Source organism: Galeopterus variegatus, unplaced genomic scaffold (genome assembly GCF_000696425.1).
Source record: "Galeopterus variegatus unplaced genomic scaffold, G_variegatus-3.0.2 Scaffold771, whole genome shotgun sequence".
In the NCBI taxonomy this organism is placed as follows: Eukaryota; Metazoa; Chordata; class Mammalia; order Dermoptera; family Cynocephalidae; genus Galeopterus; species Galeopterus variegatus.
Window position 1 is genome coordinate 71551 of NW_007726882.1, and position 21480 is coordinate 93030.

The window sequence follows — 21480 nt, forward strand, 5'->3', positions numbered from 1 at the left end:
TGCAAGAGTAGAGAAAAGTGATATTCCCCGTAACCAGAAAAACGAGTACTTTTTGAAAGCGCTAATTAATTACTGGGGGAAGTTACGTTTTATTAAAGCGACTTGTCAGCGTGGTGGTAAAAGGCTGGAAAAATTAAGTCCTATTCTTTGAAACAGTCTTCAGTAAAGTGTGGAGGAATGTTTCCATACTGCTTGAATTTTGACGTAATGGCTATTAAGGAAAAGTTAGGGCTTAATGTTTTAAGTATGTTGCTAGCCTTCCCCAGAGCCTTTTCAAGATGCGTAAGTGTTTACCGCATTTGTAACAAATGATTAAGCCTGCACAGCTAAATCGTGTTGGAATATGTGTTCCCGCACAGCCTTTTCCTGGGAAAGTTACACGTAAGTGTAACTTCTTAGTTGTTTGCACACACGCTGGTCATTTACCATGTTCCATTGTTTATTGGTTATCCAAAAGCCTCCTCTGGGGGATTTTTTCTGTACTGATAACTGTAACAAGTTTGTTTCCTTTGGTTGTTTATTGGCAATGTTTTTACTTAGGAGCGCTTGTTTTTTCTCTTTATAGGATCAGAGTGACTTGATCAAGGTTAAGCAATTTTCCCTAAAGCCATGGCAAATTCAAGGAAGCTTTTATAGGTTTTCTCAATTTGGGATTCATAGAAACTTTGAAATTGTCTTTTCTCTCTGTGTGAGCATTTTTCAGGAGAATGGTCATCAGATTTTATCATTTTTGGCCAATCAATTTTTGGCCAATTTTTTCGTGTTTTCTGATCTGTTCGAGAGAAATAAAGAGTTCTTGGGGGGAAAAAAATGCTAATCTACTAGTATGATGTAAGAATGCTCCAGGTAGTTCCCATCCTCTGTGTGCCTACCTCTGAATTATAGGTAACCTATCGACGGCCCACTATGTGCGGACATACTTTGCATGTCTCAATGAAGTCTTTACAACTTTATGAGGTCTTTTTTCTGTTTCATGGAAAGGTCTCTCAGGCTTTGTATGTTGTCCACATGGCCCCAGTTAAAAAATGGCAAGATTGGAATGCAAACCTGGGTCTTTACAAATACAAAACCTATGTTTTACTATGTCCTAGGTACATAGTAACACATATTCAAGACGGTCCTTGCCTGAAAACTAGGAAGCTGACAGTGACAGCATAGCAGTTCTTAGTATAGGGGCATTTAGTTCAATTTGGGAAGGTTGAACAATGTGTTCTTGAAAAAGGTGATCTCTAATTGAAATTTTGAAGGAAAGGCAGGGGTTAACCAAGTAACAAGAAAAAGCAGTGTGTGCAAAGATGAAAGGTAGAATACCACTGGAGAACTGCCATGTGGTTCAGCATCAGTGGCCTAGATGAGTTGGGGTGCAGAATGGTGAGGCATTAACATTCAAAAGTGTTTAGATCTCAATCCTGAGGAAAGTGGGGAGTTACACTGCCTTGCTGTAGTCTGCAAGTATGATATGAGCTGTAAGATGGGGCTGAGCTTTCTTCTCCAATGCTGTCGGCTCGATTCCAGCAGGCCCAGGGGAAGACAGACAGAAAAAGTACATTGTAGTATGGGTCCTGTAACCTGGATGTGATCCTGGCCTTGCCATTCCTAAAAGGCTGTGCTCCCCCCTGACTCCCCACCCAATTAGTCTCTTTGGGCTCTTTAGGAAATCTTTGGTTATGATAATTTAAAAAACAAAAAACCTTACAGCCTTGTAATGGGAGTAGTAAAGCCTGGTCTCCCTACCTCATGGGTCTCGAGAGAATAAATGTGATTTCCACATCATTTAAGAGTTTGTTCAGTGTTTGCTCAAATAAATATAAATATATATTAGAATATATATATAATAGAATAAATATATATTCTGTCAAAAACTAAACCACCTTTTGGGGCTTTTCATGTTCTTATCTGAGAATGTTAGACCCTGTATTGTAAAGAAGTGGCTTACTTTCCAGAAATTTTTTTAAATGTTCTTAAATAAGAATAGTCAGCATTAAGTCATTTGTGAATTTTTGTGTCTACTATTTAAAAAAATTATTTGAAGTACATTTCTAGAATTAGCTGGCAAAAGTGGAGATCTATAAAAGGCACAACTATTCCATTGTTCAAAAGCTAAATGACTGTTTTTTCATTCCTACCCCCTCCTCCTTCCTCTTTCATTCGACTTCTCTTGCAGTACTTTGTAAACACTCCCATAAGATATTAAACTCTGAGGTCAGCCATTCTAAATTTTTTTTAAAAGGTTTGTGATATTGGAATCTGGAAGTAGACAAATTGTTATAATTACTATAATAAATAATCTGGATTTGTTTTTGCTTAATATATAGTTGCACAATTGTATTTTTAAGTACGGGAGATAATAAGCAACACTGCATGAATTAGACACTTCTATTATTTATAGTAGAAAATACTTTCTGTACTTTATTGAAGATCTTGAAGAATAAGAAAACTTGAGGGGCCGGCCCGAGGCTCACTCGGGAGAGTGCAGTGCTGATAACACCAACGCCCCGGGTTCGGATCCCATATAGGGATGGCCGGTTCGCTCACTGGCTGAGCGGGGTACTGACAACCCCAAGTCAAGGGTTAGGATCCCCTTACCGGTCATCTTTTAAAAAAAAAAAAGAAAACTTGAGAACCTTAATGGCATGGCATACTTTATAGATTTTTAGAAATTTCACATTAGTGGAGTATTTAGCAGGGTTCAGTCTTCTGAGACTTAGGCTCCTTTAGTTGTAATTTGGGTAAGTTTCAAAATACATTCTTTAAACACTTAAACTTCTTTGCATAATTTTATTCACTTGTTACGATATTCTGGATAAGCGTCTATTTTGTTTATCAAGTATTGTTTTCTTTCAACTTTGTTTTTTGTGTGCAGATGTTCGTGGATTCTTCTGTGGGATCAGAGGGCACGCCTATTGTGATCAGAAAACTCCAAGTATAGCAGCAGGGATGGATGAACAGGCTCTTTTAGGGCTAAATCCAAATGCTGATTCAGACTTTAGACAAAGGGTAAGTTGGTCTGCTTAGTCGTTTTTTTAAAAGCATGTTACCACAGATTTGCATTAGAGGACTTGAATAAAAAATACATTTCATGATAAAGGTCTAATTTGGATAGAAATGAATAGAGACAAGCAAATTTGAGGTATCTGAATATATTCTGGATACAGAAACAGTGTTGTGATTTATTTTTTATTTAGTTGGCTGAACAAAAGTATTAAAATCTCACGTGATTCCAGGCAGGTATTTATGCAACATCAGTCATTATTTCTAATTATTTAAATGTTGTAATACATGGGCCGCCCGGTGGCGCACTTATACAGTGCGCCACTTGGGAGCGCGGTGGTGCTCCCGCCGAGGGTTCTGATCCCACGTGCAGACCGGTTCCCACTCACTGGCTGAGCGAGGTGCGGATGCGGCACTGAGGGTTGCGATCCCGTTGCCGGTCCCGATCCGGTACGGGCACAACACTGAGGGTTGCGATCCGTTGCCGGACACGAAAAAAAAAAAAAAGACAAAATAAATAAATAAATAAATAAATAAATGTTGTAATACAGAAGATTGTTCAAAGAACTTTTCATAGTAGCAGATATGCATGCTTTATTTTCTGATTGCATGGCTTGAACTATACAAGTTGTTTAATGCTTGAGTTAGTGATATTTTGCATCCTTGTTGTTTAGTCCAGGCAGACATGTAAAGCGGTTAAGATATGCTATGTCTTAGGTTATTTAAAATGACAACTTGAGAAGGAATCAGTTATGAAGAGCTGGGATATTTGGATAAATGTAAACAATTAAACATAGTGTAGCCTACAACTATAATCATGACTATGGCTGAATAATAAAAGAAGAATCTAAAGAATAAGCCTATAATTCATTTTTTAAAGATGTGGGCGTTCTGAAGTATAGGGTAAGTAGAAGGAGAGGCATATTCTCTTTCTTTACTTCTCACAGCAAAGAATACTTTTTATAAATGAGCAATACAAGGTTAACAATCTCACTAAATATTATAGCAGTTTTTGTTCTGCTTTTAAGCAGAAATTTTTTAAAGTAATAAAAAACGAATCCCAAGAGGGCCGGCCCTTGTCTCACTTGGGAGAGTGTGGTGCTGGTAACACCGAGGCCATGGGCTCAGATCCCTATATAGGGATGGCCGGTTAGCTCACTTGGGAGAGCATGGTGCTGACAAAAGGCCATGGGCTCAGATCCCTATCTAGGGATGGCCGGTTAGCTCACTTGGGAGAGCATGGTGCTGACAACACTAAGTCAAGGGTTAAGATCCCCTTACTGGTCATCTTTTTTTTTAAATCCCAAGTATTTTCTAACATAGTAGTGCCATGTGCATACCTTTGCTATTAAATAGGTAACTAGCCCTCCAGAAATAGGACAATAACAGGAATTGAGATTTAAGTATCTGGCTAATTACAAAATACCTAGTAAATTAGTTAGGATATCAAAAAACATTAAGTGTCCATGTCTTCTGTGTGTAAACAAGTATTTCTTTTCAAATATTGTGCATGTTGTGTTGCCACCTAATATTTCACTTACAAAAAAGGGGTGTTTCAGGGTACTACCTACCTTCAAACATAGTTGAAGCATCAGTAGCTTGGTATTGAATGCTTATTATAACTAAAATTTGACTCTTTAGTTATTCAGTGGCCTTGTTTGACCATTTGTTTATTTGTTTATTCAGTGGCATTTCCTGTTATTTTTATGTGCCTTTTTTGAAGTCTTTTGGTTTTTTTTAAAATTCCAGCATCTGGCAGGTTTTTAAAAATGTGCCTTAATGGTTTTTTTAGAAAAGTAAAACCAATACATTGTTAATGGTTTTAATACAAAAGTTGTACATTTTATTTTGTCAAAAAAAAATGGGTTCTGTCAGTCATAGCCATTCTGGGCATCCAGGTCTAGGCTTAATTTGATATCCCAGTAAGTCAACCTGAGTAACAGAATTTAAAATTAGGATGAAAAAGAAGGAATCTTAAGGGAAAGTAAATTCTGATAGTTCTGATGTTGCATTTCAGAAGTAGTGGGAATGTAATTCAGTTTGGTGGCAAAATAAACCCACCTACTGAGTTGTCTATCTGTAGTTCTGTTTTCCACATGGACAGTAAATGAAACTAAACCGTTGCCACTTAGAGGCAGTAAAGCATTAGAAAAAGGGTACCAGATGGAAGAACCAAGTGAGGAAAGCTAGAATTTGTTCATCATTGCCACAGAATTTTTCTTTTTAAATGCTAGTAATACCAGGATTCAGAATACAAAGACTTCAGTTAAAAATGAAAACTTTCAGGGCCGGCCCATGGCTCACCCAAGAGAGTGTGGTGCTGATAACACCAAGGCCCCGGGTTCGGATCCCATATAGGGATGGCCGGTTCGCTCGCTGGCTGAGCGTGGTGCTGACAACACCAAGTCAAGGATTAAGATCCCCTTACCGGTCATCTTTTTAAAAAAAAATGAAAACTTTCAGATTATTCCCATTCCCTGCCCCCTTTTTTAAAATAGAATACCCATCTTTGGCTTAAAACCTGCTATTATTTAAAGAAAATGACATGTCAGTGGCAATTTTAGCAGCTGAAACATCCCTCTGCTCTTTTTTGTAAGTCAAATATTAGGTGGTAACACAACATGCATAATTGACTTCTGCCTTGTCCCCCACCTTGTCCCCTAAGGTATTCCTAAAGGAAACCCTAGGTTTCAAGGACCTCTGTTAGAAAACAAGTGAGTTAGAGTCATGTACAGCTGCCTGGACTCTTAAGAGCCATTATTTACTCTAGGTAGGTTGTTTTCCTACACCAACAACCAATTCTCTGATTTTATGGATACCAACTGGGTGTCCTGCAGTTCAGTTCATCTCTGACATTACCATGAGTTAGCCTCAGATCCCACAATGGAGACTGAGCCCCTGTTTTAGATGCTAATCTCAAGTCCAGAACCTTCTGTATGACTGGATATAAACCGGAGGGTTCCCATTTGTCTGATTCCTTGGGTTCAGTAATTTGCTAGAATGGCTCACAGAACTCAGGAAAACAGTTCACTTACTATTACCGATTTATTATAAAGAATACAACTCAGCAACAGCCAAATGGAAGGGATGCATGTGGGAAGGGGCGCACAAAGCTTTCATGACCTCTGCGGGCGTACCACTCTCCCAGCACCTCAGTGTGTTCACCATCCTAAAGTTCAAGAGTTTTTACAAATTTTATTTTATTTTTTAAAGATGACCCATAAGGAGATCTCAACCGCTGACTTAGTGCTGTCAGCACCATGCTCTCCCAAGTGAGCCAACTGGCCATCCCTATATAGGGACCGGAACCCATGGCCTTGGTGCCATCAGCACCACACCTTCCAAGTGAGCCATGGGCCAGCCCTAGTTTTTACAAATTTTAATCACCAGTTTCTCCTTCCCTTTCCAGAGGTTGGTGACTGGGGCTTAAAGTTCCAACCCTATAATCACTTGGTCTTTCTGGTGACCATCCCTATCCTGAGGCTGTCTAGGGGCCCCACCCAAGTCACCTTATTAGCATAAACTCTGGTGTGATCCAAAGGTACTCATAAATAACAAAAACCAGTTCTATCACTCAGGAAATTCCAAGGGTTTTTGGAGCTCTGTGCCAGGAACTGTAGCAAAGACCAAATGTATTTTTCATTATACCACATTTATACTTAAATAGTATTTGCTGGTCATAATGTAATCACTTTTATTTACCTGGTCCTCCATCAATGAGCAGCAATTGAGGCCACATATAAAAACCCATTTCCTCATTCATACAGTTGCATAATACAGGAAACTATCACCTAAGGAAAAAATAATTTTATATCTTGACCCAGTGTGTGTATATGTGTGTGTGTATAAATATATATATGCACATACACATGTGTATATGTATAAATATATATATATATATATATACATGTATATATGTATAAATATATTTCTTTCAACCCCATGTATCATGTGTATATGTATATATGTGTATATTATGAATATACGTATATGTTATGTATATATGTGTCTGTACATATATACATAAATATGCAAGGTTTGTTTCAGTACATAATTGCTTTAATGTCATCTAGCCTTGTTTCTAATTTGTGTGTAATTTTCTTGACTGTTTGAGATATTTTTTTATATGTTGTTGAGATTACTTTACTATCTGTCTATTGTTATGTGAAACCTGTTATGGAAATCAGTGGCAGGTGGAACTCTCATTTTCCCGACAGTCTGATAGATGGCATATGGATTTGGTGCTGCATCCATTCTAGAGTGTACATGTTCTCTGTTAGCATATAGTCTACCTTCTGATTATAAGGCCCTGCATTCATGAACAGAGAGATGAGAAATGTTTCCTAAAGCTTTTACCTTTTCACTTATTTGATACTTTCCCAAAATTTACATCATGCATTTGTACTCCAATTTTAATCTCTTTTTAGGGGAATTTATATATCATTGAAGAGTTAAAATACTCTCCTTTTCTGTGTAACAGTTCGTCAGATGGTGTACCCAGTATGTTTTGTCTTTTATAATCACCTCTTTAATAGCAGATTTGCTATTAAATAAGAAAAATACCCTCTGTATACATTTTATAATTGCATATACTTCAGTAGCTTGGCACTTGACAAAGCAGTTGTGCATTTTCTCTTTCAGTCCTCATAATAACCCAGTGTAGTCTGCAGGACACTTATGTGTTGTCTCCTTTGCTTTAAAGAAACAGAATTTGTGTATGTACCTGATGGGATTTGTTTTTTACTTAATATTTTTTCTAAGCTACACATGTTCAGAAGCCTGAATTCAATGTTTTAGCTATTTTTCTATTAAATTCACTGATTTGTTATTGGTTTATTACTCCCATAATATTTTGTTTAGTATTAGTAGGGCAGTGAGATTGACTATTCCAAAAGTGTTTTTCTGTTTTGCAATCTTACAGGCACTAGCCTATTTTGAGCAGTTAAAGATTTCCCCAGATGCCTGGCAAGTGTGTGCAGAAGCTCTAGCCCAGAGGACATACAGGTAATTAAGACAAAATCTGCATGACTCTTAGAAGAATTTAAGTTACTATAATCTTAGCTGTTAAATTTACCTGTATTGGGGAAGTTTTTTTTTTTAATTGAATAATAATTGGTTATACATATTTGGGGGATTCAGTGTTGACATATGTTGATCAAATCAATATTAGTGGCATGTATATTGTTACAAATTGTACTTATTGTTTATGCCCCTTGTCCAATCTCTCCGTATACCCTCTACCTCCCCCCTCCTGCCACTGATAACCCTAGATTTCTCTCTCCCTCTGAAAGAGTAATGGTTACTCTGTTGATTTGTTGCCTAGATGATCTGTTCAGCGCTGAAAGTTGTGTTCAGGTCCCCCAATATTATCATAGAGCAGATGCTTCTTCTGTCACGTTGGAATGGGATTTTTGGGGAGAGACATCCTCTTCTTTTCTTTGGTTCTGCTGGTGACTCTCCTTGTGTTGATGCACTACAGTGGCTGGCGGACCATCTGCATGGTGGTTGTGACGTCTAGCCACTTTCACGGCAGCCATGGTTACTGTGGTGGCTGTGGTGGGCAAGCCACATGGATGTGATGTTTTTGGCATGTTCCTTGGTGCTGGCAGTGTGCCAGTGGCGGGAGTGGTCTGGGCCCCAGCTCAATGCCCCAGGCTCCCAGGTGATGTCCTGGGCTCCCAGGCAGGGCGCCGGGGTGCTGGTGGTGTGCCTGGGTGTGGGTGGGGGTTCCTGATCCTGGAAAGCTTTTTTGTAAAAACATTTTATGGGAAAACATTTTTGGGGAAAACCATTAATATGTAGTCATTCAGTGTAGAAATGAGAAAAATAGTAAACTAATAATTTGGCCATTTCAGATAGTTCTTTTCAGTAGAACTATCCTTTGCCATATTATGTTGTGTACCTTACCGCAAATTCCAGCTGGAATAGAGGAGAGTAAAAACTTCCATGTCTTCTTATGATTGGGAGTGATAGTTGGTTTTCTAAAGTTGATAAAGGATGCAGTCATAAATGATATATATCTTAATTTTTGAGTTTAACTTAAAGTATAAAATCATTCATTTTTCCAGTCTTTTGATATTAAACCAAAGTCTTATCTTTGTGTATATGCCACTAGCATTCACTTTATCATTTTTATGCTGATCACACCCATGATCTATCTTCTGCAATTTCCACTTTGGATCTCTGTAGTGGATGGAGGAACAATGGGGCAGATTCCTAGATTTTTTTAGTTGTTTGCCCCTCTCTCCCAAGTCTTCTGGTTATCTAGCCCATATCAAATATGTGCAGGGTTTTTTTCCCCTCTGCAATGTGACTTTCTATGAAGTCGTCTTTTTAAAGCACTCAACTTAAGTTTTACAGAAGTAGGATCTCTCTTACTGTATTTATTTTACTAGTTTATATAATAGTTAATTAAGTTACTTTCCTACAAAAGAAGTACAACTGGTATATTGAGGCTTGGGGAAAACACAACTGACTAGCAGTAAACAGCTCACTGGTGGGAGCAGAAGTACATGGGGTTAGTAGCAGCCTCCTGGCTGGAGTTCTGGGAGTGCCGAATCTATCAGTCTGTGTTTTAGAGTGCTTCAGTTTAGTGAAGGTTGGTATCGAGAATACCTACCCTATGTCTTAGAATAAATAAAAGCTGGCTTTTATTTAAAGCTTCCTGTAGTTTATTTTTTAGTGGAAAAAATAAATCATATAATTCAGTTAAGGCTTCATTGTCATTCGTGAGTGCGCCACCAGGCCAGCCCAGGTTGTTGATCTCTAAAGGGAGTTTGTCAGAGACTCTGCATCCTCCTAGAGAGACAATTAGAAGTGGATAATTGATGGATGTTAATTTTTCTCCCATCTTATAAGGGCAATATATGTGTATTCATTTTACTGCATGAACTTTGAGGCTGGACCTATAATCCACATGGACCTACTTGTTTTGGATTTGGCTGCAGTAGAACTAACTAGAGTTGAAGTTTTTTTTTTTCTCTCTTTTGTTTGTTTGTTTAGAGTTGAATTTTAAGTAGGACTTGGATGACTATCTCTGATTTGACTCAGTCTCTGGCTGTTCTACCATTTGTCATTTTACACCTAACCTTTCTATTGTTAAATGTAGGAATTGTGCCAGGAATCCTAACATCTGGAATTCAGGGGGAATGCTTTCTGTTTACAAAGCACTATATTTAAGGTGCAACTTAGTTTTTTGGTTATTTTGTCTGCCAAATTTAATGGGAATATTGAATATTGCATAACATTTAGAGTTCTCTTAGCTTTTTAAACAAACGTTATAAAGTGAGATCAGTATGTAGAAAACAAGCCAAAGGTCGAGTTTGAGAAACTTTTCAACTGTGTTATTCATTAATATTTTGCCTTTGATTTGTTTTCCCCAATTCATATTCTGCTTATCTCATTTTTTTTTTTTTTTCCATTTTCAGTGATGATCACATAAAGTTTTTCTGCTTTCAAGTATTGGAACATCAAGTTAAATACAAGTAAGGCCTTTCTTACTGTTTTGACTCAGATTTGTGGGGAGAGGCCATTTTTTATTTAGTTTTTCCCTGTTTGAGGAAACCATAATTCAGGTTGTAAATTGACAGTGTATAAGTCACATCCAAATTATAGATACGTTTTGATTTATCCCAAAGTGTTTTAAAAATAAATTTAGTTGGTTACATATAAAAAGCTAGACATTTTTATAGAAAAATCTAGATTTCAAGCTTCTGTGGAAAAATTAAAAGATGTAGCAACACCAGGACTATTTTTCTACATAACAGATCTCTGTTAGAGTTGAGTGGCAGCATGGGCATTTGTGTTCAGAACTCCTGCCTTAATTAAGGACAATGAATCATTGCTGAGAGGACTGTTAGTTTGCCCTGTTGATTTATTCTGTAGACTACAGACCTCAGAATATGAGTATGTTTCCATTTGAATAATTGTGTAGCTGTCACTTTGTTTCAACATGAACTGAACCACAAATCAAAGATTGATACTGATACCTTACCTGCCACTCCCATTCCTATCTTTTCTTTAAATTAGTAATGAGAGGCATTATCAGTTTATTTTAGGAAACTTTAGGTAATTGAGTACTACACAGATCTTCCCTTTCAAATAAATGAGGCTGTTACTTTTCAAAACCACAGACACGGAATATAGCCATTATTCTTTTCTTTTCTCTGTTTTCAACAGATACTCAGAACTAACTGCTGTTCAACAACAACTAATTAGGGAGACTCTCATATCTTGGCTTCAAGCTCAGGTAAAATAGTTTTGTTCAGTACCTCAGATTACCACATCCACATGTTTAAATTTTTATTTTTGCAAGAATTTGCAACTTTATCTCAAAGATTTTGATCATTTATCCTCCATTTGATTCTGTAGCTTTCTTTAAAAGTGCTGGTGTTGGCACTTTTAGATGGGTAGATGAAAACTTAGCAATAATTTAAAATTATATCAATAACTGAACCTGTCATGCTTTCCATGACACGCTGTGGAAATTTTGGTTTTAATTTTTTTTTTTTTTAACTACTTGGCAAAAGCTCCTTTTCTGTTTGGCTCCTAAGGGTGTCCTCCTGGACAGCCTCTTCACAAGGGCCTGTTTCAGGGGGTCATTAGAGTTCTCTATTCACAGCACGTTCTTTTTGCTTAATTTTAGCTAATCTGAACAGAGAAAGTAGTTGTATGGCTAGAGTTTTATTTTTCTTAAAAAGCAATAGGTAGAAGAAAAATAATTGAATTTTTTTCTTAGGAGAAATCATAGCAACTATTCAAACTCTATACATGAAACTTTAAAAGTATTAGAATGAGAAGTAACCACTAGAACCTTTGTTCATTTGATTTTTCTCTGTGTGGCCAGTCACTTAATTATGTTGATAATTATAAGTTTGTTGAACAGCTAATCTGGACCATGTTGAATTTTGGTGGAATTTTGCCTATTAATGATAATAGGAAAACAATGTGTTTTTGAGTCTTTTAAATTTACATTTAATTTCATGGACTATTTCTTTGTCAGATGCTGAATCCTCAACCAGAGAAGACCTTTATAAGAAATAAAGCAGCCCAAGTCTTCGCCTTGCTCTTTGTTACAGAATATCTCACTAAATGGCCCAAGTTTTTTTTTGACATTCTGTCAGTAGTGGACCTAAATCCAAGGGGAGTAGATCTGTATCTCCGTATCCTCATGGCTATTGATTCAGAGTTGGTGGATCGTGATGTGGTGCATACATCAGAGGCAAGTGACTTCCCATTAATTTTTAGTTCTTAATGTAGATTGTATAGAAGATAATGGGCACATAATAAAACGAGTGGGAGATCTTTTTTTTTTTTTTGAGACAGACTTTCTTGAGAATAATTATAAACTTACCCAACATTATAAATTTTGTTTTACAAAGGAACTAGAACTTGATTTTATTTTTTTTGGATGTAGGTTGAAATTAGAGTATTACATTAGATTTTTACAACTAGGCAAACACTTTCTCCAGTGAAATACAAGATTGATTTTGGTCTATGGATTTGTTGAGAAATTTATTTTGTTTTACAAAGGAACTAGACCTTGATTTTATTTTTTTTGGATGTAGGTTGAAATTAGAGTATTACATTAGATTTTTACAACTAGGCAAACACTTTCTCCAGTGAAATACAAGATTGATTTTGGTCTATGGATTTGTTGAGAAATTTAGTCTGTATTTAGTACTGCTTTATAATTCCTGAGTAAAAAAGAAGCATTGCTTATGAGTTATCAGTGCTGGCTTCTTCTGTATTCTCAGTCACATAGTCCACCACTTTAGTCTTTCTCTTTTTTTTCATTAACCTGTGTAAATGTTCTCCTTATTGTTAAAGGACACAATAGAAATAGCTTCAAGCATGTATAATAATTTAAGGTCATTGTATTTGAAAATATTTGTAACTCAAAGGGTATTATTATTGTGCATTTAAGTAAATGCCATATTCTTAATAGTTTAAGTGTCATGTTTACATAATATTGAGAAATAACTTACCACATGCTTAAGATTTCTAAGTAATGCCTATTTATAGTTTGTATTTAATAAGAAATTAAGTCCGGCGCTGAGGAATAGAACAGAAAGAGGAAATACAGAGAATCACAGGATATGATTTTAGAGCTGATAAATAGGAAATAGTGGCAGGGAATGCATTAACAAGTCTGGAAGGTTAGTGTCAAGGACGTTACCATGTACATCTATTCAGATGTCAAACATTTTGTGAGGTAATCTATGTTGAGTATTTTGTGTTCTGTTTTGTTTTTTAGGAGGCTCGTAGGAATACCCTAATAAAAGATACCATGAGGGAACAGTGCATTCCAAATCTGGTGGAATCATGGTACCAAATCTTACAAAATTATCAGTATACTAATTCAGAAGTTACATGTCAGTGCCTTGAAGTAGTTGGGGCTTATGTCTCTTGGATAGACTTATCTCTTATAGCCAATGATAGGTAAGTATGCCTGTAATTTTTTTAGTATAAGCCTGCAAAATATGGTATCTAATATCCATGAATTTGAAATTGTTCTACCAATTTTATTCCCTTTACCAGGTTTATAAATATGCTGCTAGGTCATATGTCAATAGAAGTTCTACGAGAAGAAGCATGTGACTGTTTATTTGAAATTGTAAATAAAGGAATGGATCCTGTTGATAAAATGAAACTAGTAGAATCTTTGTGTCAAGTATTACAGTCTGCTGGGTTTTTCAGCATTGACCAGGTCAGCAAATTTATGTATAAAGTTTTGAAAATTATTAGAACAAACTAGGGTAGGTAGTAACTTATATATAATAATAGCTTTTTCTTTTTCTTATGTTGGAAACTCCTTGAGATAATAATAATAATAGAACAGTGTATCCAGGAGCCCTAATGTTACCTGTAGCATTTATCTTGGACAGTTGATTATACCAGTTCTTAAACTTGAAGGTCTGGGATGGTGCCTGCTGTTGTACGTTTCTTACAAACTCCCAGGTGATGCTGACAGTTTTGGTCCATAGACCATACATTGAGTAGCAAGGGCCTATATCATTTACGTGATGATGCATTTTGACCAAAATTATACTCAGTAATCATAAATGTGTGTTTTCATCACTTTTTTAATCTTAACTCATTTGAGCTGTTAGAGTTTAGCCCCAAGAGAGTGGGGGCTCCCAGTGTGGTAAGTTAGTAGTTTTGAAAGAGAATTTAAAGGTTTTTATTTTAATATTAGCTGTGACAAAGAATTACTAAGAAATCTTTGTAGTGACAATATGTCATTTATATGGCTTTAGTATTTTTCTTGCTTACAGACTAATAGTAGCATTTTCTTAAATTTCTAATAATTGCTTATTTAGTCCCTGATAAAAGACCTAAAATGGCAAAAGTAGAGCCTCTATCAATAGAACAGCATAAAGGTAATTAATGAAATAATCTGTTTGAGTTTTGGCTCTGACACTGATATGACCTGAGGTAGGAAATTGTAATAGCAGTTGTCTGTCCTTGTTGGATAGTTGAGGCTCAAATCGTATCAGAAAGGAGTTATAAATTGTTATATATACTATAATGTAGTAGCATTAACTTTGGTAGAGCATGTTTACTAAATTCAACAGTTTAGAGAGGAGAAGGTTCTGAAATCACATCTCTTTAAGCTTTCATAAAGCTGGTAATGTCTGTGTGACTATAATCATTAAAAATAGTTACTTTAAGGACAATAATAGTAGCAGAATTCAAATTCTAAAAATTCTAGTCAAAATGGTAGAATTGTTAAATGTCTAGTGTCAGTTTAAAATTGAATCCTGCAATTGGCACTTGAATCATTATAATGTTTGAGTTTGCCCTCTTACTCTTAGATAGTGGTATTAAATTGAGGTCTGTCTTGATTGCTTATAGGAAGAAGATGTTGACTTCCTTGCCAGATTTTCTAAGCTGGTAAATGGAATGGGACAGTCATTGATAGTTAGCTGGACTAAATTAATTAAGAATGGGGATATCAATAATGCTCAAGAGTCACTACAAGCTATTGAAACAAAAGTGGCACTCATGTTGCAGCTACTAATTCATGAGGATGACGACATCTCCTCTAACATTATTGGGTTTTGTTATGATTATCTTCATATTTTGAAACAGGTAAGACCTTTTTTCTTTTTGTCTCATAGATAATATGAAGTCATGGACAATTGGAAAATACAGGAAAAATGGAAATAAGAAAATAGCCATAGTTCTACTACCTAAAGACATTTACTGTTAAATATTAGTGTATTTTCTTCTTCTTCTTTTTTTTTTTTTAAACTTAGCCAGAAAACAGGAGTGGCTAGGTTCTAAAATTTACTAGACTAACAAGCTTGAGAGTTAGTTGTAGGCTTAGGTTATTTTTTTTATCTTGACCCTGTATTTATTTTTAAAGACAGTAGAAATTTTGTTAAGCATGGTTCATTATTTTAATTACATATACATCATTTTTTATAAACAATTTTTTACAATTAAGATTTTCTCCCAGTTGCTTCCAATAAGAACTTAAGATGTAGGTGGTATTAGTTTCCATATTATAGCATGAAGCATTTTAAAGTATTAGTAACTTCTCATTATGATATTAGATGAGGAGACATCTCTATTTTATTTGCATTGGATTAAATGAAACAAGCCAAGCTTAAAATAATTTTTTCCAAAATGAGTTTAACTTCTGTTTTATTGTTATAAATGTAATGTGTGCGTGCATACTTTAAGAAATTTTAGGCAATGTGAAAAGATATGATAACTTGGTAATCTCACTGTGTGGGTGTGGGTATGTGGCTGGCTTGTATAGGGATCAAATCCTGGACCTTGGTGTTATCAGTACCACACTCTTAACCAACTGAGCTAATGCCAGCCTCCTGCTAAGTATCTCTTAATGGATTTCTAGACTTGTTTCGCTTTATTTAAAAGCAAGATGATTTCATCCTTTACTGTCCTATAACCTGTTGCTTTGCCTCCCATGGATTTGTCACCCCTCTTCCCCTGGGTGATGGAGCCACAAAAGATTACTCAAAGCCCAACTCTTCTGAGCAGTGAGAAGCCCCGAAGTGGTGAATCTCCCGGAACTCTCAAGAGAGAGGCATTCCTTTCATTTGGGAAATTAACCACAAATTGGGGTTCTCTTCCTGCATTTATTTTCCAGACCAGGAAGTTACAGGAACAGAACATACGTGGGGTTATAGTTTAACAATATAGGCTGGTAACATTCAGTAAAACAAGCAAGATGACATTCCATAAGGCAATTAAAGAGATTCACCAACAAAAGCTTGATCTTAGCAAACATTTCTTTTCTACATACATCCTACAGCAATTTCTTTAGCATATTTAAACAGCATTCAAGCAGTTTTCTTAACATATCTAAAGAACAATCAGTAGGTTGAATAGTCAATAGTCATTCAAGCAAGAATCAAACCAGCAACCTAAAACAGTCAAAGTACACAATCCCATCCCTAAACGGTGATTAGAATTGATTAGATGGCTTTTGCCAAACTTATTTATGGACTTTCGTCCCCTACTCAAGCCTTTTGGCTCATTCATGCATTACCTAAAAATCCTATTCTTAGATCAAAGGAGAATCAAGATTTCTAACCCACTGCAATAACCTGCTTCTTTACTGAATACATTATAGGTATTTTTAACAATCAAATTCATCTATATGTATTTACCTACATGTCTAGTTATTTACTAGAAACAGAATTGCTAGATTTTAGGTTACATTTTAATTATAGACAGGTGTCAAACTGCCCTCCAAAAGCTATGTGCATGTTTTAAAAGATCTTGATTGATTGGAGCAATATTCTTATAAGCAAGTATAACTTTTGGAAACCTAATAAATTGTTACTTACTTTTTAACAGCTTACAGTGCTCTCGGATCAGCAAAAAGCCAATGTAGAGGTAATTGACTTCTCTATGCATCTTTTATTTTATTTATTTATTTTTTTGTCCTTTTTGAGACCGGCCGCACCGTGCTCAGCCAGTGAGCGCTGTGAGCGCACCGGTCATCCCTATATAGGATCCGAACCCGCGGCGGGAGCGCTGCTGTGTTCCCAGCTTCGCACTCTCCCGAGTGCGCCACGGGCTCGGCCCTCTATGCATCTTTTAAACCTATGATAGATTTCTTTATTAGCAGTCTGCCTTGAAATGTAGCGTTATTTCAAATTATAGTCACGCGCCACATAACATTTTGGTCAACAGTGAACTACATATATGGTGGTGGTCCCATAAGATTATAATTCTGTATTTTTATTGTGCCTTTTCTTTATTTAGATATGGTTGGATACACAGAAACTTACTGTATTACAGTTGCCTGCAGTATTCAGTACAGTAACATGGTGTACGTGTTTGTAGCCTAGGAACCATAGGCTATACCATATAGCATAGGTGTGTAGTAGGCTATACCATCTAGGTTTGTGTGACTACACTGTATGATATTCACACAAGGATGAAATCACCTAAGTGTCCATTTCTCAAAGCATATCCCTGTCATTAAGCAATGCATAACCGTATATCAGATTAAAGGAGACTGATTTGACAAAAGCTATTTTATTCTTAATTTTAGGCAATCATGTTAGCCGTTATGAAAAAATTGACCTATGATGAAGAATATAACTTTGAAAATGAGGTAAGAATTTTTGCATTGAGTAGATAAATTAGTTTTAATTTATTGTTTACTTTCATCAAATTAATGTTTCAAGTTATTATTTTGGGGCCCTTTAGAACACGAAGTATTTGAAAAATTAGTCCTGTTTATATTGATGTTAACCTTGGGCAAAATTAATGGAAGCCTCTTAATCCTTCATTTTTGATATTTTGTCCTTTAACAAATCTTTAAAAACACTTTGTAGTGTTGAGTTTAGTAAAATATTGACAGTATTATTGATGGTCATATCTCACTTTGTATCTATTAAGAGTGATGAGTTGAGGGCCCAGTCAGTGGGACTTGAGTTATAGTCTGTATGGAGAGTGGGAATGAGGCACTGTCTGGACTGGTCTGGTTAGAAGTCTCTTCCAGGTTGCTAGTGGGTCAGTTCCCCGTGAAACACAAGGGCCATCAGGTGCTTTCTAGAGGCTCAGTCATGACATGTGTTGTTTAACTGTGCGCTCCAGTATTCTGTTCCCTACCCTCAGGCATTCAGAAACTTTGGCCTGTAAAAGGATAATAGTGATGATGACCCACACACACTAAGCACTTAGGATGTGCTAGGCTCCTAATATTTTATATCTCCAATCATACAGTATTATTACTATTTTGTACAGTGGACACTGAGATAGAACAAGAATAAAGAAAGTACCAGAGGTCTCAGAGCCCAGTGTGAACCCATTCTTGTTCTAGACTCTTGTCCTTACCTGTTGCTAGCTTTTGAGGTCTACTGCTATGTTCAGAAATAGCTTATTTGTGAGCAGCAGAGGAAAAGCTATGAAGCATAGTAAGTTTTCCTATATAAAAAAATAAAAGTGTAAAATTTGAAAATGAGAAAACTGGGGGAGAACTGAACATTTATATGAGTTTTAAGTTTTTAAGATGAGGATTTTAAACTATATCATAGGGTGAAGATGAAGCCATGTTTGTAGAATATAGAAAACAACTGAAGTTACTGTTGGATAGGCTTGCTCAAGTTTCACCAGAGTTACTGCTGGCTTCTGTTCGCAGAGTTTTTAGTTCTACACTGCAGTAAGTTTGTTACCGGTTTTGTTTTTGTTTTTTGTTTTTTTTTTTTAAGAGATGACTGTTAAGGGGATCTTAACCCTTGACTTCATGTTGTCAGCACCATGCTCTCCCAAGTGAGCGAACCGGCCATCCCTATATAGGGATCCAAACCCGTGGCCTTGGTGTTGTCAGCACCACACTCTCCAAAGTGAGCCACGGGCTGGCCCTATTGTTACTGTTTTTGTAATAAGCCCCCCTCTTTTCCTTTGCTCCCTGATGATAGTCTAGAATGAGTGATTCATATGACTTATTAATCCATTACTTACCAAGATTACTTATTAATTAAGATCATGTGTGTGTCTCTGGAAACAATGAACTTGTCTCTTTTATTTGTCTTGCTTCTTTCTACTTTTTTGATATACATTATGTTGTCTGGCAAAATTAACAACTGCTATGACTTTTTAATAATTAAAGAGGCTTTTGTTGATGTCTTTTTATCCCATGCATCACTAGTTGTATAAAAAGTTTATGTTCAGATCTCATTGACATACTATACCTTGGTAGGAATTGGCAGACTACACGGTTTATGGAAGTTGAAGTAGCAATAAGATTGCTGTATATGTTGGCAGAAGCTCTTCCAGTATCTCATGGTGCTCACTTCTCAGGTGATGTTTCAAAAGCTAGTGCTTTGCAGGATATGATGCGAACTGTAAGTATACTGAAGATATTTTATTTTGAACATAATTTTCTATTTTCACTATAAGCTAAGGGGAATAGTTTCTTAATTGTTACAGTTTAGTATCTGTTAACACTGGGGCATTTTGATGTTGCAATAAATAAGGGTAGGTTTCTTAACTTTTCCTTCTCTAGCTGGTAACCTCAGGAGTCAGTTCCTATCAACATACATCTGTAACATTGGAATTCTTCGAAACTGTTGTTAGATATGAAAAGTTTTTCACAGTTGAACCTCAACACATTCCATGTGTACTAGTAAGTATACATTTTACTCTGGATTTTTATTTTCCATGTATTTCAGCTAATGAACAGATAATATTCTATCTTTCCTCTAACTTTTCTCAGAGCCAAAAGCTCTCAAAAATTTTTGAAACATTGAAACTAAACCCCCTCCTTCATTTTTTTAAAAATAGACACTTTCTGTCTAATCAGTCATCTAAAGCAAGTCCTCAAGGGCCAATTTGCGCATAGTATAGAATTACTTGTATGTGGTCCCTGCCTTCTAGGAGCTAAGAAGTAAATTTGATGTGAACAAAAATGTAGCATGAAAGGTGTAATGAAAGCCTTGATTAAGTGCAGAAATAGTAAAAGTGTCTCTGTTTCTTTAGATGGCTTTCTTAGATCACAGGGGTCTGCGGCATTCTAGTGCAAAAGTACGGAGTAGAACTACTTACCTGTTTTCTAGATTTGTCAAATCTCTCAAGTAAGTATAAAATTTCAGTTATAATGTTTAGCTCTTTTTTTAACGCTGTTAAAGAAACATGAATTATTCCTAAGAGCTTGTGGTAGATTTTTTTCTGTTCTAAGGCATGTTTCTTTTTATGCTACGACTTATTTTCTTGCTTGTTGGATAATTTGTTCAACACTAATAAGTGGTTTGTTTGCATACTTTCAATATGTAAGACCTGTCATCACTAATGACATTCATTGGTTATTTAACAGTTTAATTGCTGTGGATCCCTATATAGCTTCTCTGAAATTCTAAAGAATATATTTCTTGAAAATACGTTTTGAACCTAATCTGTTTTGTATTATTTCTTACGAGTACATTTTTTGGTATGAAAACTCGTTATTAGATTTATGAGATTGCAAGAGGTCATTTAAAAAAAATTAATCATAGGTGAAGTCGTAATAATCAAAAGTGACTACCCTAGAATCTAACTTTTTCTTATTTCTGTCTTAAAGGGGGATTTGGTATTGTAGCAATTTTCCAAGCACTATTATTAATTGTGATTGTCATTTTTGCCTTTATTCAGTAAACAAATGAATCCTTTCATTGAGGACATTCTGAATAGAATACAAGATTTATTAGAGTTTTCTCCACCTGTAAGTATCTATCCTTCCGAGGTATTTTCCCCAAATATTGAGGCAGCATACACCATTAGCCACTTGTGGGCATTTTTTTAAAACTGGTAGTTGGACGTGTGTGTGTGTGTGTGTGTGTGTGTGTGTGTGTGTGTGTGTGTGTGTGTGTGTGTTTTAAAGGGTTGGTTAGCACTATTTAACAAAATTCTGTTGATAAAGTAAACAAAACATAATAATGGAAAGGAATTAAGAGTTGACTGATACATTTGGCAGCATGGGGTATAGTCTGCTCTCTCTGTACATCAAATGTTGAAGTATTTTACAGAAAAGAAAAAATTTATCTTCTAAATTGTTGTCTATTTAGTAGTAAAATTAAGAGTTGACTGATACATTTGGCAGCATGGGGTATAGTCTGCTCTCTCTGTACATCAAATGTTGTTGAAGTATTTTACAGAAAAGAAAAAATTTATCTTCTAAATTGTTGTCTATTTAGTAGTATAATCATATTAGCCATTCTCAGCAACTACTACTGTTAGAGCAAAGTGTTTCTCGGTAACTTCAGATTGATCTGAATATTTTGGTGTCCATTTCACTAGAAAGATTTGTTGAGGTACTTTGTAAATACATTTTGACTTACATGTGTTTTTGTGTAAAGCAAAATACTGCCCCTCATTTAATAAAAGTTACTACTACAGGTGCCACTTGAAAAGTGTTAAGCATAAAATAGTTTTGATTTTTTTAAGTAAGTGTCAGTATTTAGGTTACGAAGATTATGTGATTTCACTGCATGAAAGGTTACTGGTGAATTATATCATTGATTTGTC

At 35.8% G+C, this 21480-nt stretch overlaps 1 protein-coding gene across 2 annotated transcripts in view; it reads left to right on the forward strand.

The window, feature by feature from the left end:
- Positions 1-219: 219 nt before the first annotated feature.
- XPOT (exportin, tRNA) overlaps positions 220-21480 on the forward strand; it is a 38190-nt gene continuing 16929 nt past the window's right edge. Inside the window, exons 1-16 of one of the 2 annotated variants that reach the window (XM_008572267.1) lie at positions 220-381; positions 2864-2997; positions 7913-7995; positions 10419-10475; positions 11170-11239; positions 11993-12211; positions 13247-13431; positions 13531-13699; positions 14848-15084; positions 16825-16863; positions 17528-17590; positions 18516-18640; positions 19181-19325; positions 19487-19606; positions 19960-20054; positions 20608-20677. In XM_008572267.1, coding sequence (XP_008570489.1) covers positions 309-381; positions 2864-2997; positions 7913-7995; positions 10419-10475; positions 11170-11239; positions 11993-12211; positions 13247-13431; positions 13531-13699; positions 14848-15084; positions 16825-16863; positions 17528-17590; positions 18516-18640; positions 19181-19325; positions 19487-19606; positions 19960-20054; positions 20608-20677 — 1884 coding nt within the window. In that variant the 5' untranslated portion in view covers positions 220-308. The remainder of the gene's footprint in view (positions 382-2863; positions 2998-7912; positions 7996-10418; positions 10476-11169; positions 11240-11992; positions 12212-13246; positions 13432-13530; positions 13700-14847; positions 15085-16824; positions 16864-17527; positions 17591-18515; positions 18641-19180; positions 19326-19486; positions 19607-19959; positions 20055-20607; positions 20678-21480) is intronic. The other variant, XM_008572268.1, reaches the window with a different exon arrangement.